Source organism: Brachyhypopomus gauderio, unplaced genomic scaffold (assembly GCF_052324685.1).
Source record: "Brachyhypopomus gauderio isolate BG-103 unplaced genomic scaffold, BGAUD_0.2 sc82, whole genome shotgun sequence".
NCBI classification, from domain to species: domain Eukaryota; kingdom Metazoa; phylum Chordata; class Actinopteri; order Gymnotiformes; family Hypopomidae; genus Brachyhypopomus; species Brachyhypopomus gauderio.
The window spans coordinates 1,171,965-1,190,016 of record NW_027506903.1 but is presented as its reverse complement, the minus strand read 5'-3'; the positions used below and the strand labels follow the sequence as shown (position 1 = coordinate 1,190,016).

Sequence of the window (18,052 nt, the reverse complement as noted above, 5' to 3'; positions counted from 1 at the left end):
CCCACTTAATGTTTGATATTGTGCCCACTTTCTAAATAAAACCACAGTCCCTGCCTCTAGTCAGTGTAATTTGAGAACAAAAAGGCGTGAGGAAAACAGATCTATGGATTTATCATTCTCTGACTGACGTTTGTACATCTATGATCTACTAGTGCTTGGTAGACACATCTAAGAATTTGTTGTGAGCCACACAATGGCCACAGACCTCGTAGTGATCATGTAGACACCTCTGCCACACCACCGTGCAGCACCAGAGGACGGACTGGTCAGAAAGTGTTTGGTTGTACGTCTGAAAATGGAAGCTCGACCACATGAACCAGTCAATCCTAAATCTGCTTCTTTGTTTTGGGAACAAGTATCCAGTTATGAGTCGGTAATAGTGATGGCGGCCGTCCCAACTTCGTTCTGCACAGCTGGGCAAATGATGGAGCTGGCAGTGTTGCTGAATGTCAAATCAAGGTTTAGTGTGACTACACCGTCCCTTGGTCAGACCTCCTAAAGAATGTAGCATATTTCCAACTTTATATGAACCCTAAAATGGATGGTGTTTGATTTTATGTAAGAGGCTTTTGATGATTTAACATAACTCAGCCAATCAATATCACACAGTGCTCCATCCCTTAGGACCACTGAACCACTTGGCCATGTGCTCAGCTGTGGTACACACAGCCAATCACTGGGGCCGGTTAGTGCTCTTATGGCAGAAAAACAAAACAAAAAAGAGCAATGCATTTTTCACACCTGAAAAATGAAATAACATCAACCAGTAGCCTACAGAAATGCTGAAAAAAAAAATCAATAAATAAGATAACATTTTTTTAAAGATGTAATTGGAAAGTGAATGAGTTATTGTTCAGACCCTCAAAACATTTCAGGTACGGGTTACCTCCCAATATCGATCGTGACTTTCCCATCATACAAATAAGGAGATTCGGAAAATGAAATAAGTAACAGAATTAATCACCTGGACCAAACGAGTTGACTCCCCCGACTCAATAGTGCAGTATTCCTGTCCCCCCCTCGGCCTGAACGCACGCCCCTGACCTCAAGATGAGGCCATTCTTCACAAGAGGGACGTACTCCACTTGTATTTTTAAAAAATCAGTGATTTATGAAACACCGAGTTACACATCGAACCGGAGAATTATCCCATGGACTTCAATCCCAGTCGTGGATAAGAGGTTTAAAGGGTTTCTTATTTTCCAGCACTACTAATGGAATCTGACTGATGGGTAAGAAGTATTCAAAATAGAGTATCAAACCTCCAAATTGTATACTGAGGATTTGATCACTCATGCGTTTGTCTTTTTTTCTATTGTAATGGGAGTCCATGAGGGGCTACTAACTTGCTTTTGGATAACTAACTCTCCTAACATCTTGGGGGCGAGGGGTTAAGGTGTGACAGACCTCCTCACCAAATGTACTATTTAAAAGTGCAGTGTGACTGCTGTAGTTATTACTTAATACACATATACCTGCTGAATTTCCCCCAAATCAACTCACCTTCTTTCACAGTGCAATACGCAAGGTGTATTAACATCGACCTCTTCAAGAAAATATATTACATAACCTATCAATATTTTCTGCAGGCTTTTTTTGTTTGTGTTTTTTTTTTCTTTTTTACTACATTTCCCATGTTTCCCTAGTTTGAGATTGCAACCCACTCAATCCACCCCGCAAAAGAGACTAGAGTGGTTGGTGGCATAACGCACATGCATTATTTATCTGGGGAAATCTGAGGTTATGGTGGAGTGGCCCAGGCTTTGCACCTGGAGTTTACATGCTCATGTGAGCCATCTCTCCCATACCCTGGGTTGTCCCCCTCATCTCCCCAGCCAATCAGAGCTGGTGTTATTCCTTGCTGAGGTCTGGCGCGGCGTAGGTCAGAGCCACCACACACTCCTGGCTGCCCCGAGTCCTCAGACCGGTGTACAGTCGCTCATCTAGACTGCTTGCCAGTTTGTCTGAAGGACTGATGTCCACCATGGTTTGCACATAGCCTTTGTCCATAGAGTCTTCGTCCACCCGATGACGTATATCTGGAAGTTCGGTGACCATGTCTGCAAGCGTGTGCCGTTCCCCACTACCTGTATTTAGGGGAACGGTGTCCATGACCGTCATCGGAGACCATCTACGAGGCTCCTCCAGATGCTCAGAGCCTCCGCGGTCTTCCAGTATCCCAGAGTCCTTCACGGTGCCCTCCAGTAAGGGGGTGGAATAGTGCAGGGTGGGCTGAGCCTCCATGGTCTTAATTGCAGGACTGCTGTTGTTGCTGCTGTTGTTGGCGTTGTCCTCCGGCGCTGGACAGGAATCCTGAATGCTGGGAGAATCACTAGCCCCGCCCTCGCTGGCCCCACCCTCGCTAGCCCCGCCCTCGCTGGCCTCCTCATCTGCAGCACTAGCTATGCGTGGCAGGGTGCTGTGGTAGCGCGTGTCCAGCGGGTAGTTGGCGCTGTCCCCCCTCCGCAGTGCGTAGCTACGCTGCCTCTCCAGGGAGGGCGAGTAGCGGGCCGCTCCTGGGTCGCTGTACTGCTTGGTTCGCTGCCACTGCTTACGCAGGTGGATCCGCGAGCGGTGCCGGTGCCGGAGCGAGGGCGACCCCTGCTGGTCGAACTGGGGATCGTGGCGCAGGAACTCGTTGAACAGCGCCTCCGTCTTCTCGTCGATGCTGTAGTCCCGACGTCGGAAGCGCGGCAGAGGCTTCGGTTGTGCCTCCGCGTCCCCGTCGTCTCTGGACACCATGCCCGGCCCGCCGGGCTCCTCCGACACGACCCTGGTCTCCGCGGCCTCGTCCTCCGGCTCTTCCTCGAACGGGCACGTCTCGAAACTCTCGCAGAGCGTCTCCTTTCTGCCGGTGCTCGTGAAGAAGCGCCGCCTCTCGGACGCCGTCTTCCCCGACGAGCTCCCGAACAGCCGCAGTTCCTCCGGAGCCCTGCAGGGGGCCTCGATGGACGCGTACCCGCTGTCCATCTGCAGAAGCTTCCGGTTCCCCGCCTCGCCGTCGCTGCCCTTCTCCGAGTCCACGCTGTCCCCGCCGTTCCGCTTCCCGCCCGCATCCCGTGTGGCGTCGTCGTACGGCAGCTCGCCGTCCGCCTCGTCGTCGATGTCCTGCGAGTGGTAACTGGGCACGCCGGTCCTGGAGACGCCCGCTCCCCCTAACGAGCACACGCTGTCGGCGTCGCTGCGCGTGGAGTCCCGGTCGTTGCTGCTCAGGTCGGACGAGGCGTACAGTTCCAGCGAGGCACGGAGGTTCCAGATGTCCCGGTACAGGCTGGGCTGCTCCAGACTCCCCTGCCTGCTCACCGGGCCGAACTCCGCACCCCGCGGAGCGCCGACGCCTTCTCCTCCAGTCGCTCCCTCCGTGGGCTCGCCGCTTCCATCCTCCTCCGCCTCTTCCTCTCCCCGAGGCACAGTGCATTCTGGGAAACCGTGCGCCGTTTGGTTCCTGTTGTCCTCGGTCCCTCCCCTCACCTCCATGACGGCTCTAACCTCCAGCCTGCAGGAGACCAGAGTTAAAGTGAATGATTTCCACAGTGAGAGCCGAGTCATGTGTGATGGGGCGGCCATGACGGAGCGTGAGTCAGCCCCGCCATCAGGGGCCTTTTTAAACCGTACGCTATGGAAAGAGACGCCGTGACTATCGACTGATCTCAGGAATCCAGTCTGCTCCGACCTTTTTGGTGCAATATTGTCGTGCGTAGTTTTTCACTTGAACAAGATCGCACCCAAAATAAACATAGCAGGAAATGGATCAATTAGGTTATTGAGTCAGACTCATTTTCAATACGTGGGGATAACGTGACATGGACAGACGCCGCTGCTGTTGTCATGTGACGTTGACTACACGGAAATAAAACGAAATGGTTTTTACCATGACTGTCGGCATGGTGACAAATTTCTGAAGGCATGCAGTACCAGATGGAACAGTTAAAAGAGGAAGTTGTGTTTACCTGCCGATAGGGGGAGGGGTTGGGGGCGGACAGCCTGCCGTGGACGGTTCCAGAGAGCCTGCCGAGAGTCGTCTGGGGGCGTCGGCCTGTGGCTGGGGGCGGAGGTCACACAGCAGGAAGTCGCTGCCACCATTTCCTCCAGGTAGCTGGGAGTCATCTCCCTGATCCAGAGTCTCGCTCGCCGCTCTCTGCCTCTGAAACGCACGTCGTCGAGGAGAACCTGTGGCGAACAGTCACGTGAGAATGAGCACAGGGACGCAGATCAGTTTAACGGCGTAGGCCCTTTGCCTACTTTAAAAACGCCTGCCGGAAGAGGAGGAACACGAAGGGAACGAAAAAGAAAGAAGCAATACAGCCTGCAGAGGGAGCCAGCGAGCGCCAAAGGTCAGCGTGTGCGGGACGTGTGCGTGACGTGTGGTTGCCGGCGCTCACGTGCTGCAGTAATAACAGGATATAATGGGATCTAGAGCTCGTTAGGCGGAAATGAACGTGCCAGGCACGCTGACCTTTTGCGTCAGGTGAAGGATAATCTAATTACAGCGTCATTAGTTTAACAGGCAGTATCTCTCCATCTTCCTCCATCTGTCTGCAGACCCTTCTCCGTCAGTCAGCCCCAGCCCACCACCAGCCTTCACTCAGCATTATCGGCAGAGCTACGCCCCCGACGCACGTATTGATCCAGTATTGATTGGTCTCCAAAGGCCTGTTCATTGAGCCCCATGTAGTGTTTAAGGGCGGCTTCCCTGTGGAAGTCATGTGCAGCTCCAGAGCAAATACTGGTGAACTGAGCGTGGAATTTCCCAGACTGGCATAAAACGTGCATAATTACTATGTGCTGAATGACACTAACGGTTCCTCAAAGGCTTGAATGGAGCCTTTTACCAACAAACCTGAAAAGCAAGAATTAGCATAAACAAATGTCACCACCAGAGTGGCGTGTAGCCTGAACCTGGAGTGACTTGGGTGGTCTAATCGTTTCCCAGCTATAAAAAGGCCATTTCCTCATATAAAGGATTTGTTGGGTGTTGAATTTAGATCCACTAGTACAGGGGAAACACTAACTGAGATGTGAGAAACGCTGACAGAGAACATGAGACTCACCAGATAAATACTGGCACCAGTGGGTATGACTAAATATGACTACAGTGGTGGATGGATGGCCATGCTCCCATCAAACGTATCGCAGCGTTATCTCTCTTGTCTGAAGAATGTTCTGACCTCAATCAGCTGGAATCAAAAACAACTGCGTTCTCGGAGACCGCAACGTCCTCCTCACCTCTCAAGTCCAGACTTGCAGCTCTGTGACTGCTGTCAAACTTCCACTTCTTGATGGTGAAGTAAGGACTGGCTCCCTCTAGACTGGCGTGCCGTCTCAGCCGGGACAGGAAGTGCATCACGGTGCCCTGCCCTGAGGCGGAGCCTCCCTCAGCCCCGCCCCCGGCTGCTACACCTGCTCCTACTGTCAGGGAGGAGCACGTGTCACTCTCCATCATTGAAGTGGGACCTTCCATCACCTCCATCTGAGAAAAAGAGAGAGAGATGGAGGGATGGGAAGGAGAGAGAAGTGAAAAATGTCAGCAAGTGACTGAAAATGATAAGAAATTCCCACAATGCCCAGCTCATATAAAAGGTTACAGTTCAGGAGTCATCATCTAGAAAACGTCTACGTCTTTCATGTTGTTAGTTAGATCAGGCTTGGAAAGGTGTGCCAACAAGGAAATGTTGTGTAGCAGAAAATGTATGTAGCGATTTTATTGTGCTGACGAGATGAAAAGGGGCAAATGGTGGGAGGTCTGAGGCAAAGCCTTGTGGGTAGTGTAGTTTCTCAGAACACTCTTCTATATTTAAGCCCTGGAGAGCTTAAGATTCATGATGAGCTGTACTCATCTGTACAAATCTGTCATCATCATCATCATGGGCCACAATGTGTTACTACTACAGATATTCTAATTATACATATTATTGTGTAGGTTCTAGTTGAATGTTATCTTTAGACTCTTTAATAAAATAGTATTATCAGTAAAGCACTTTTCTAAGCTGGTCTGAACAACACGATGTGTGTGAGTTTCTGTGCGTGTGTGCGCGCATCTGTGTGCTTGTGTGTGTGTGTGTGCTTGTTACTCACTGTCCTAGATCGTGGGGGTTCAGTGCCGTGTTCAGCAGCACAGAGAGTGAAGCCAGTGTCCAGTACGGAGTTCAGCGTGTCTCCTGGGAGACCACAGTTTGGGCTCTGACTGCTCCATGACACCGGGGACTCGGGCAGGGCGCTCTCGGCAGGCTACACACACACACACACACACACACACACACACACACACACACACACACACACACACACACACACAGGGATGCATGCTTATGCACCTCAGGGGACACTACGGCTGTCTGATATCGCTCAGGAGGTGGGACAGCAGGGTGCAACGTTAAGGTCAAGAGGTCGAGTCCCAGGAAGCACATACACTGCAGAACTGATCTGTGTGAAAAGTTCTGGACAAGGGCGTCCAACAGACCATGGAAATGTGAGCGCAACTTTCGTGATGTTCAGATAACTTCACGATGGCTTATCAAAATCCAGTGGGACTCATGAGGCATACAAGAAAAACATCTGTACAATAACATCTGTAACTTCATTCAATTTTAAATGTTTTACAAAAACTCTCTGCCATCAGCTGTGTTTGAGCACACATCATCCTCCAGGAGTCTGCTGACAGAGGCCATCTGGCATGAAGGCATATTAACTGGGTTGACTGGGCTTCAGAGTGGAGCGCGTTATGCTGAGACCGTTAACTGTGAGTGTGTGTGTGCTGTAGGTCTGTGTCCCTTACCTGAAATATGGAGAGGGGCGGTTCGTGCTGCATCTGCTCACGCAGAGTGACCCTGTTCTCCGGGGAGTCGCACTCCACGATGGTCAGGATGTTCATGGCTGGAGGAGAGATGTGCAGCTGGGTCAGACGGGCCTTCTTCAGGTGGTGGAAGTCTCCCTCGGTCAGCGTGTACCTGGGATTGAGTCGGCAAGAAAGGCAGCACGTGACCCACGTGACCCACCCTCCCCACGTTGAACATCTGTCACGATTAACACACAACTTGGGCCCAACCCTCTTTCACGGGAGGCTTTTCTGTTTCGAGTGCATTTTGGTGACCTTTGTCTCACTACTGAAAACGAGAGTCGGATCTTAACTTGAAGGGCTTAAGCTCCAAAAACGTGGCGAATTATCTCGATATTAAAAATCTCAATATGCAAGCTGGCACGACTGCCCTCATAACACGAACAGATGAGCAGAGACTGCCCATTCAGAGTAAACATGACGTGTAGTGAGTCACGTCTTAGTCACACGTGGTCACGAGAGCTTTGTTGCTGAGAAACCCTGCCGGTTTCTTGTTCCCACCAAAACGATGGGTTTCTATTTAGTTTGTTATTTACTGCAAGCTTTGGTTTGTTTTCTTTTGTTAGAAGGACCAAACGATGCTCCATCTCCCTTTCTGGGGACCTTGACCTTTGCCAACACACCACGTGAGCCGTGGGCAAACCCTGTCCTCCACACATGCCCCGCCCCCACGCCCCCTGACCTTCGCCCTTTCTCCTGGCTCTTCTTGCTCTGCTCATAGATGGCCGTCTCGTTGAAGGAGACGCGCCGGCCCGTGTACGCCGACGTCTGAAAGCGCTCCGTGTCGCCGTCGGCCTGTTGTGGGGGGGCGAGCAGTACGTCGCCGCAGCTGTCCATCCTGACGGACACGTCTGTCAAAAACAGGAAGGAGGGGCACACGTGACCTGGGACTCCACGTGCACGCCGAGTCGGGACATGTGGAAGAAATGGTGAAAGCACCTCGGCAGCCCTGAGCAGTTACCTGTGCCAGGATTGCTGTCTTCCACGTACGTCGTGTTGGTTTTCTCCAGATCGTCGCTGGCCCTGCAAAACGACACACGTGATCGAACATGAACATTCACTGCAGTTGAAGAGTTTGCACACAAAATATAGAAATAAAAATGTAGCGTAACATCTATTATTTTTTATTCCACCTCAAATCTCTCTGCTTAAAATATCCCCTAGTTTCCCTCTCTGGCTCAGAGAGCGTGTCTGGGTCATAAAAAGCAGCATGGTACTGGGTACATCCGTACCAATATGGCTACACTAGCTCCATAACAGGTGGGTCAGCTGAAAAAACTACTTCTTTTATCGGGACTAAAATCTAAAACCGTCGATTCACTTCTGCTAAAAGTTCTCTTTATTCTCCCTGTGTGGGAGATACAACTCTCATCCGAACATCGAACGAGTTTAAAATGGAGGGGCAGCATGATTACACACGTACTTGGCGACACCTACGTGAATTTGTTACGTGAGTTCTGGAAGGTACGAAAGCTATTTGTGGAGCTCGTAAGCACTTTAACTTCTTTCCGTCCTGGAAGGGGGGGGGGGGGTGTCAGTGTTTGCAGCTTTGATTACCTAAAATGTCTCCCCTCAATGTCTGAAAACATAAATAACATGCACAACTGTCCCCTTTTGGAGTGGGGGGAGGGGTGGGGAGTGAGAGTGAGGCGGGTTCACCTGGAATAGCGACGTCCTGGCTGACAGCAGCGGTGGCAGAAGACGAGCAGGAGGCCAAGAAGGAGAAGCGTTCCTCCAGCAAACGCACACAGCATCACCAACAGCAGGACGTAGTTATCCTGTCTGCCCAACACCAGCGGCACATCCTACACACACACACACACACACACACATACACACACACACACAAAATGCAAAGTTATTCATGCTGCTGCATCAGAATGATGTCAGATGATGAAAAGGACACAAACACAATGATGACGAACGTCCCATCACCGCCCACACACACACACACACACACACACACAGTCATGTCCGTAAGAATAGAACATTTTGTAGTCACAGTCTATCAGCGTGTTTACCCAACACTTATCCTGTGACAGCGCGTACTGGTCTGTGTGGGGAAGCACTCAAGGTACACAGAGAGTGTGTGTGTGTGTGTGTGTGTGTGTGTGTGTGTGTGTGTGTCTGTTGTGGTCTAAAGCCCTATCAGCTCACGTGTGTCCCAGCCTGTAACAGCTCAGATGTTGGTTCTTGCAGGAAGTGATGTGGAGGAAGTTGAGTAGATAGCTCCACCCCCCTGAACCCCAGACCCACAGCCACGCCAGTTGAGCCGCACAGACTGGACCAGCGGTTGTGAGGACCTCATCAATCGCTCGTGAAAGGCTTTTGGCGGAGAGCCAGCCATCCAGGAACCAGTTGTACAAGTTGTTACAGTGGCAAGATCAACCGTCAGGATTCAGAACGATCCCAGTCAGCTGTTTACAGCGAATCATTCGAGTGGATTAATGGAAGTCTATACAATAAGCCCTAGAACTGCTCTTGTGCAGTTGGCACCCAGGGGGAAGGACACGCCCACTGGGACACGCCCCCTCCCGGTCACCTGATCATTACCCTCCATCACCTGTTCCTTGTTTGTCCTCACTATATAAGCCCACAGGAGTGGGTTTACCTCTCACTCCCTCTCCTCCGCCATCCCAGAAGTCATTATGCATTCACTTATTTTTCCTATGTGTTTACAATACTATTTTAACCAAAAATAATTATTTGTAGGGCCTACATAATTGCACAATATAATGTAAACTTTGTTACACCTTTGCTTGAGTCAGTGTCACTTTCAGAAGCACCCTGAAGATAAGAGGAGAGAGGACCACAGAAGCGCCACAGCTGTTGTCTTCTACGCCAAAGCGTTCCCAGGTTTCCGAGGACTGAAAGTGTCTCCCAAAAGACGTCCAAGGGAAACGCTCCACCGTAACGCCTCAAACGGTCCTTTCATTTTAAATGTTAACATTTTAACAGTCCATTTTAAACGGTCCTTCATTTTCAATTTAACTGAAATGCTGTAGACAGCGTCCTCTCAGTCAAACAGCCCATAATATTCAAGTGCCGGTCTGGAGCGACATCAAAATTTCATCAAAGTGAACTGCTGTAGGCCTGGCCATGTTGCCTAGTTCGATTTAGCAGTGGCCGAGCTGAAAATACATCAAGTGTCTGTTAATAACGCACGTTTACAGCGTAATGGTGCCAAACGCATCAGTGGCTGGTAGCATACAAATGATTAATGCTTTAATAAGCACAGTCCGAAAAAAGCACAGTCACCCTCACGGTCCGTACCACTGCGTCTGACCTTGACGCACTTTCATTTTTCTACCCACTCCCTCTACAACACAATAAAAGCTACCGATAAAAGTACAGAAACTATAAACCAAACGGGCTTATCTTTTACTTCCGAATAAACATCACAGGGAGAATAAATACTATCAAATAATCAGTCTTTACTGTGTTAATTAATGAACGCATAGTTCGAGGGTTTAAAGTCGAACATCTCGACAGCACTAAAACATACAATTAACGTTGCATGAGATGGTCAATTAATAAGTTCTGGCTCAGATGTGTGAGCCTGTGGACCATAATCAAAATGGCAATGAGATCTTAAAATTCAATTTCGGAGCTCATTTAAATGCGAAACGAGGGAGCAGGCTGCTAAAATTAGCCGTGGACTGCGGGGCTTTCATCTGGAAGATGCCAGAGATGCCGAAGAACCCAGCCAGAAACATCAGAGTCACCGTGATCTCATCATCTCAGGGATATGCATGTGCACTCGTGTTTATGACCCTAATTCAGATTAAATGTTTTTGTTTTTTTTGTGTTGTTGTTGATTCCCAAGCGATAAACCTCAATCTAGTGTGGCGGGGACCACAGGGTGACGACACCACCCAAGGTGACGACACCACCCAAGGCTGCTTTGGGTGGTGCTGCTCAAACCAGGGAGAAAGGAGCCGATGCTGCAGTCAGATTTCCACATGATTTCCCATCTAATATCCCATCAGGACACCATGATGTGTTTCAGTCCAGCCCTTTTACATACTTCTGTTAATTATCCTGCATGTAATCAGTGGACGGACTACTTTACTCTGAACGTGTGTGTGAGAGAGAGAGAGAGAGAGAGAGAGAGAGAGAGAGAGAGAGACCGGGTGAGAGATACTTAAAAGGGAGAAGCGAGGTGATGTGTGTTTGTTACTCTGCCAGTGAGTGGCAATGACTCATGCATACAGCGGTTATTTTTTCATTTCCTGCTATGGAAGCATTCAAGGCCCTTCCTGCAACACCTACACAAAATATGATGTCAATGTGAACTGCTGTGAGGAGCCTGGATGAAGCTTTCGTGTTTTCTGCTCCGAGGTGAAAAACCTCCGTTCACCTGCAGCCTTAAACACATGGGATAGTCTCCATGCAACGGTTTGTCCCCTCCGGACCCATCCCCTATCACTGCGGTGTACACACACACACACACACACACACACAGTACATCTACCAAACACCCAGGCAAGCCGTATGCTCTAAATATACCCAGTACCCAACAGCTGTGCAGGTGTGTACAAGCATACGTCTGTTTCTCCCTATTGCAACACAGAAGTCGCCATTTCTTTCTGGACTGGTTCTGATCGGGAAGACTGTGATGTAGTCTGCCCTGCCAACACGGGCTGTCAACATGATCAGTCCCACCATCAGAAGAAACAACATGATCAGTCCCACCAAACCTCACATGGTAGGAGTGGAATACATCAGTCTGCCTAGCATAAGATCGCGGAAGTCCCCAGGAGCCAGGGTAGCACCAGATATCCAAAAACATCTTACCATGATGTTTTGCTGATGAGATCTATAGTTCTCACAATTTAACGTTGTGAATTAAGCCTGCATATTAGAACGTTATGTTGGAGCAGTGCTAAGGAGTTGCTGACTCATGGACCTAGCTTGGACCAAGAATGGAAGACTGTGTCTGGAATTCTTCGTCCAAGAATACTTAGCAAGATGGAGCTCTAGCCAAGAACTATATGATCTAAATGTCCTCTGTGACCACCAGCTGGTCTGGTGTGGTGCTTCTCCAGCTCCTAACTCACTTATACCAGGTCTACAGTGTCCTAAACCCCTTGATTGCCTGGTTGGGCGTTTGACAGAGCGGCTAAAATACAAATGTGCACTTGCTTGCGGACATCGGGAATTAGGGATAACCTGCAGTAACGAGGTTCAGAAAACATATCCGAGAACTTTGTTTATTATTACTTAAGCTCTACCGCAACATACAAATGTCCCATCACCCCATCGTGATATTCAAAATTTAAACCAATGTCCTGTTTGGCATCGTGGAAGTGATGCAAACATTGCATCGACGACCCTTTCGCCGTGCGCTACGGAGGAACAAAAGCAGGAACTGTGGCAGATGGAAGGTGAAGGAATTCTTCCAGGCCATTTTCCAGCAGTCCGTGTCTCATGGCCTAGGAGCTATGCAGCACCTCCACACTGCTTCAAGAAGACTCCGAGAGCCAGAGAGCCGGCTGGCAAGAGGGGTTATGGGGGGGGGGGGGGCACAAAAACGCTTAGCGCGGACTTTCCTTTGAGGCAGCGAGTCATTTTCTCACACTTACATAAGCCCGGTTCCACGCTAAGGCGCGGTGGGCAGACGTGCTGGGAGCGGTCTGGCTACAGGAAGGTTCTTGGCTGTCGGGACTGGCTTACAGACCAACGCAACACATGGACTCTTTTGGCTGGTCGCACCAGTGCAGCCTGATTGCTAGAGCTCTGGAGCCCTGTGGAGCTCTGCTCCGGTGCTGACCTAGCACACGGAACGCAGCTAATCGAGGTCTTCAGGGGTGTGTGGAGATTAGAGGCAGGTGTGTCATTGCCAGGGCTGTAACAGAACCCTGCACAAAAGGTGGACGTCCAAGCGTCTCTGTCCCCCTAGTCCACGGGCCTTTCAGAGCGGGCAGACCCGAGATACTCACAGTGGTGTTCTCCATCAGGCTGGTCAACAGCGGTGACTCATCACTCATGGTCCCGCCCAGGGGTGTTTCCTCCACTTCCTGGAAGGGAGAGACAGATAGGACGGGCAGTCAGACAGACAGCTACTCTTCAGTTACCCCCCCCCGGTAACTCAGCAGACCTGTGTCCAGGACCGTGCCAGTAGCCGGGGGGGTGAGATAGCGGAGGGGACTGACTCAGTTTGGGAATGTGAGGATGACTGACGTAGGACATACAGACGGAGGTAAGACAAAACATTCCTCAAGGAGACCCAAGTGGACCTTGAGGGTTATTCACACTCCTCGCCTTCCTATCAGAGATCTCGCTGTGTGTGTGTGTGTGTGTGTACGCGTACGTGTGTGTGTATATATGCGTGGGTGTATGTGCGCAATATGGTTTCATTTTTATTGGGATCAAATGCTCTCGCAACAATAATATAATCATGAAAATGCTGGATTTTGCTGGTCCCCATGACAATAAAAATGTGTTGTACCCTAAAGGAGTATAAGAACTGTAGTGTACTGTAGATGCAGACACTTTAAAATGAAAATCCTCATAAAGGCAGTTAGAGTAGCTTCTTATTAAAACAGTATAAAAATCTAATGATTACTGTCTTATTATAAATGATTTTAGCATAAGGACCTTATCTGCAACACAACCTGCAGTGCTATATGCATATGAAAGAAGTCTTAACTACAGTGTATTGTTTGTTAGTCCTGTGTGTGTGTGTGTGTGTGTGTGTGTGTGTGTGTTTTCAGTGTTCACAGAGCGCAGTCTGGTGAGATGCACTGGACTGTAACCCTGTTATGAGGGACTGTGTTTGTGATGGCACACACACACACACACACACACATCCATACGTAAACATCACTGCTCCTGCTAACTGAAGCCTCCACACTTATACGCTTATATCGCACTGCACAGATTAATCATGGCAGCTTACAAACACGCACATGGTGAAATCATCACCGCAGGGTTCGTCCCCGCAGAGCTGATCTGTGCCGAGCTAATCTGTGCTCGGCTAGCGAGAATCTGGCTCATTTAGAGTTGCTGTTTTTACTTGGGAAGATGACAAAGCTCAGAGCAATGAGAGCAATGAGAGTGCTTCACACGCACCTGTCCTGAAACTCATCACTCAATCACTCATCTGAAAAGAAACACGCAAACACACTCTCATCCCCTCATTCTACCTCTCCTCCTCTCATTCTACCTCTCCTCCTCTCTCTCATCCCCTCATTCTACCTCTCCTCCTCTCTATCAACCCCTCATTCTACCTCTCCTCCTCTCTTTCATCCCCTCATTCTACCCATCCTCCTCTATTTCATCCCCTCATTCTACCTCTCCTCCTCTCTCATCCCTTCATTCTACCTCTCCTCCTCTCTCTCTCTCTCTCTCTCTCTCATCTCCTCATTCTACCTCTCCTCCTCTCTTATCCCTTCATTCTACCTCTCCTCCTCTCTCATCCCTTCATTCTACCTCTCTTCCTCTCTCTCACTCCCTCGCTCGATTGCTATCTGCCTCCTTTCAGTTCTCTTTTCCTCTTATCTCTCACTCCACTTGCCTCCCACTGTCCCTATTTATCTCTCTCACTCTCTATATATTTTTGGATGCCTCTCTCCCCCCTCCCTCCCTCTCTCCCTCTCTCTCTCTCTCTGTTAAGCCACTGAACTGGCTTCCGTGCTCTGAAATCTCTAATGATAACACTGTTCCTGCTTGACTGGTTTCAGCCATCACTGTAAAGACCGTTTCCGAGGAAACACTCAAAGAGAAAGGCCACAGTTAAACACTCAAAGAGAAAGGCCACAGTTAAACACTCAAAGAGAAAGGCCACAGTTAAACACTCAAAGAGAAAGGCCACAGTTAAACACTCAAAGAGAAAGGCCACAGTTAAACACTCAAAGAGAAAGGTCACAGTTAAACACTCAAAGAGAAAGGCCACAGTTAAACACTCAAAGAGAAAGGCCACAGTTAAACACTCAAAGAGAAAGGCCACAGTTAAACACTCAAAGAGAAAGGCCACATTTATAACCTCAAAGAGAAAGGCCACATTTATAACCTCAAAAAGAAAGGCCACATTTATAACCTCAAAAGAGAAAGGCCACAGATATAACCTCAAAAGAGAAAGGCCACAGATATAACCTCAAAAGAGAAAGGCCACAGATATAACCTCAAAAGAGAAAGGCCACAGATATAACCTCAAAACAACGTCATTTAAGAACTTTGAAGCTTTTCTTTTGAACCTTTAGTGCTTCACTGTTCGTGGCCTTTGAGTTTGTTAAAACTTAAAAAATGTCAGATATCACCAATGAGACCATGGTAATATTTCCCTCCTGTGCACTGATCAATCTTAAGTGCAGTGAAACCCCTTCAAATTTCCTCTTTAGATAAGATCAATCCCTATTTGAGACATCAATACCAGGCGATCCGAGAGCACTGAGAATCTGAGCTCCGATTGGTCATCTCAAAGAGAACGGACCAGTCCAGAAGCTGCCTGAGGTTTATCTCCGTGTCAGAGAAGTCCACCTAAAAAAAGACAGTTCATCACTTCCCCAATACATCACCCATTCATGCTGGCAGACACTGAGTGAGCTGGAGTGGTGTGGGTTATGTAATACAGCCGGGCTATAGGTGGCACTTTCACTCCTATACTTCACTATACTTCATACTTTCACTCCCAAAACATACTTTCACTCTTCTGCTGTAAAGATCCATTTGGGTGATTGTGTTAAAGCAATGGAATGTTTTCAGCAGTGTGTGTGTGTGTGTGTGTGTGTGTGTGTGTGTGTGTGTGTGTGTGTGTGTGTGTGTGTGTGTGTGTGTGTGTGTGTGTGTGTGTGTGTGTGTATTTGTCATTGGTCCTCACAAGCCACTGATGGGTAAAAACTTTCCCCCCTCTTCCAGACAGCACCGAGAGCAGCACTCTCAAACCAAACACGCCTTTGACTGTCTAACTTCGGTAACGTCTAACGGCCATAAAATCACCGCGCCGACGACATACACGTCAGAGGTGTGTCTCGTGTACAGTCCAGCCCATTAGCAGGTACGTCCACCATGGCGGCGCCAGTGCACGCGACCAGGCCGTGCGTGTGGGGCTCGTGTGAGCCACACAAAATCAGCAGCTGTGTAAAACACCTTCACTATAGCCGTTCCTCACACACGTGCCCAAAGGCCAACCAACCAACGAGCCTTCTGCGTTTATTTATTTATTTAGGGGGAGGGGCTAGTTCCCTAGTTCTGAGGTAAAAACTGTAAAAGTAGAAGTGTTTTATCCCGTGCATCATCCTGTGTTGAAATGGGCCCTTGGCTCTCGCGCAGGTGGGAGGAGACGCCGTGGTTAAGACTAGTGAGGGGTGTGTTTATGAAACTGGAGTGGCTGCGGGAGAATGATCTAGGCATCGCTCCATCTCCACCGACATAAGAGTATAATGTTTAGTTTCGGCATATATCAAAGACTTTGCATTTTGACAAACGACAACAGGCTAATGATTAAAACAGTGAGGTTACAAAGTTTTGTTACCCCGCCCACGTACGGTCAATTAGTTCATAGGGATTATGTGCTTGGCAGTGACTGCATATACACAATTTTACATATTGTGGCTTTTGTTAAATTGTAAGACTTTGTGAAAATGATTTTTTCTTTTTGTTTTACGCAAACAAAATCTATTGTTTGCCTCTCATCTTCTCTCCAGCGTCTCGTAATTCAGAGCATGCCCGTGCGGTCAGCTGGAACAACATCTGGCGACGCCGTGTCGTTGTGGGAGCGCTCGTGCAAAAAACCCCACCGGGCAGGATCCGTGGCGTCATTAGCGCGTGCAAGGAGCCCATTGCGCTGCATACAGTCAGGATGAGAGACGAGTTTGCACGCGGAGAGACCTGTATGCGCATCGCTGGCCCGCCATAGCCGTCAAGAAGGAAATGCATGCAATGGATGTAAGAAAAGACAGATATTATCGTCGAGCGAGAGGCGAAGAGCCCGAGATTACCGCGTATCCGGAGACAAAGTGAGGTCCCACCGCCACATTCACGACCATAATGAGCTCAGCGTTTTCCGGTTGGTTAACGTTATTACCGGCTACACAGCGCGTCTGCGGGTTCATACATCAGAACCGACTTAGAAACGACACCTCATGCGAGCCACATCGCAGCATCACTGAATACGTGAACGTTGCGTTTTGGACTTCATCTCACGCGTCACTCGTGTCTACCACGTATTTTGCTACTTGCCGTTTTGCATTCGGCGCTGCTATAAACAAACGTGCAAAAAAATACCTCGTTATACCAAACCTTTAAATACAGGCAACAGATGACGGATTAAATGGATTTCCAACTATAATCGCAAAGGTAAGCACGTGAACGATCCACTCACCTATTCGTGATTCCTGCGGTCCATGTATGAGTAAGTAAGCGCTCGCGCCGATTGCACGCTCCTCCACGGTTTAATTCTTATCCGAGAGCCAAACGGTAGTTATGAATGAAACTCGGTGCCGTAGGACACACCTACTGGCCGGTGTGGAAAACACCACGTGATGTGGAAGGTGGCGCGAGCGGTGGGATTCCTCGCGCAGAGACGGAGCAGCACGACTCGCCATGTGCGTCAGAGGGAGCTACGTAGCCAGACCTGTCCAATGATGACTGAACGGACTGAATATAAGACCGTTTGTTTTTGCGTGATCTAAATATATATCGACAAACTGCAGGATTTCCAATGCAACCCTCCTTCTAATTAGATACAGGTCTACGTGATCTATACAGCTATATATATTATTTTTTTCAACGATCACATGATTTTCGATAAAAAATGTTTTCCTTCCATATTTAGACGTATAAATATCTTAAATCTATGCATTCAAGTCAACAATATAGACTAAATAGATGTATTAAAGTGGTTAATTTTTTATTAATTGCTGACGCCAGTAGCTTAATAAAAGACCTATGCTGTTTTTTTTACAGTGAAACACAGCTATAGTCAATGAATTTCAGTCAATGAATTTCCCAAGGACATTTTCAAATGATGTGCGTCATTTTATACGTAAAAGAGTCTTGCGCTAGAAAATTCATAATGTTAAACGTCTCTAAGAAGGATTCACATCTTTAAGAAGCATTTGAGGCCACTGAAGGTTCAAATAGAGAGCAAAGCACCATGCTTCGACGAAAATAATCTGGAAATATATTACAAAATAAATGAATAAAAATGAAATGAAACATTTTCATTCCTTCCTGTCTCTTCAGTCATGCGATATAAAATGGGCATTTATTACG

The 18,052-nt window shown here is 48.5% G+C and overlaps 1 protein-coding gene across 1 annotated transcript; it reads right to left on the bottom strand.

Moving 5' to 3' along the window:
* Window positions 1-1,579: 1,579 nt before the first annotated feature.
* cbarpa (CACN subunit beta associated regulatory protein a) lies at window positions 1,580-17,284 on the bottom strand. The gene is made up of 10 exons (XM_076991293.1): window positions 17,160-17,284; window positions 12,778-12,855; window positions 8,495-8,640; window positions 7,797-7,858; window positions 7,518-7,686; window positions 6,776-6,947; window positions 6,076-6,228; window positions 5,227-5,470; window positions 3,951-4,170; window positions 1,580-3,496 (listed from the first exon to the last, which is right to left on the bottom strand). The coding sequence occupies exons 2-10, from the start codon at window positions 12,823-12,825 to the stop codon at window positions 1,852-1,854; spliced, it is 2,859 nt and encodes a 952-aa protein (XP_076847408.1). The 5' UTR covers window positions 12,826-12,855; window positions 17,160-17,284; the 3' UTR covers window positions 1,580-1,851.
* Between the last annotated feature and the right edge of the window lie 768 nt (window positions 17,285-18,052).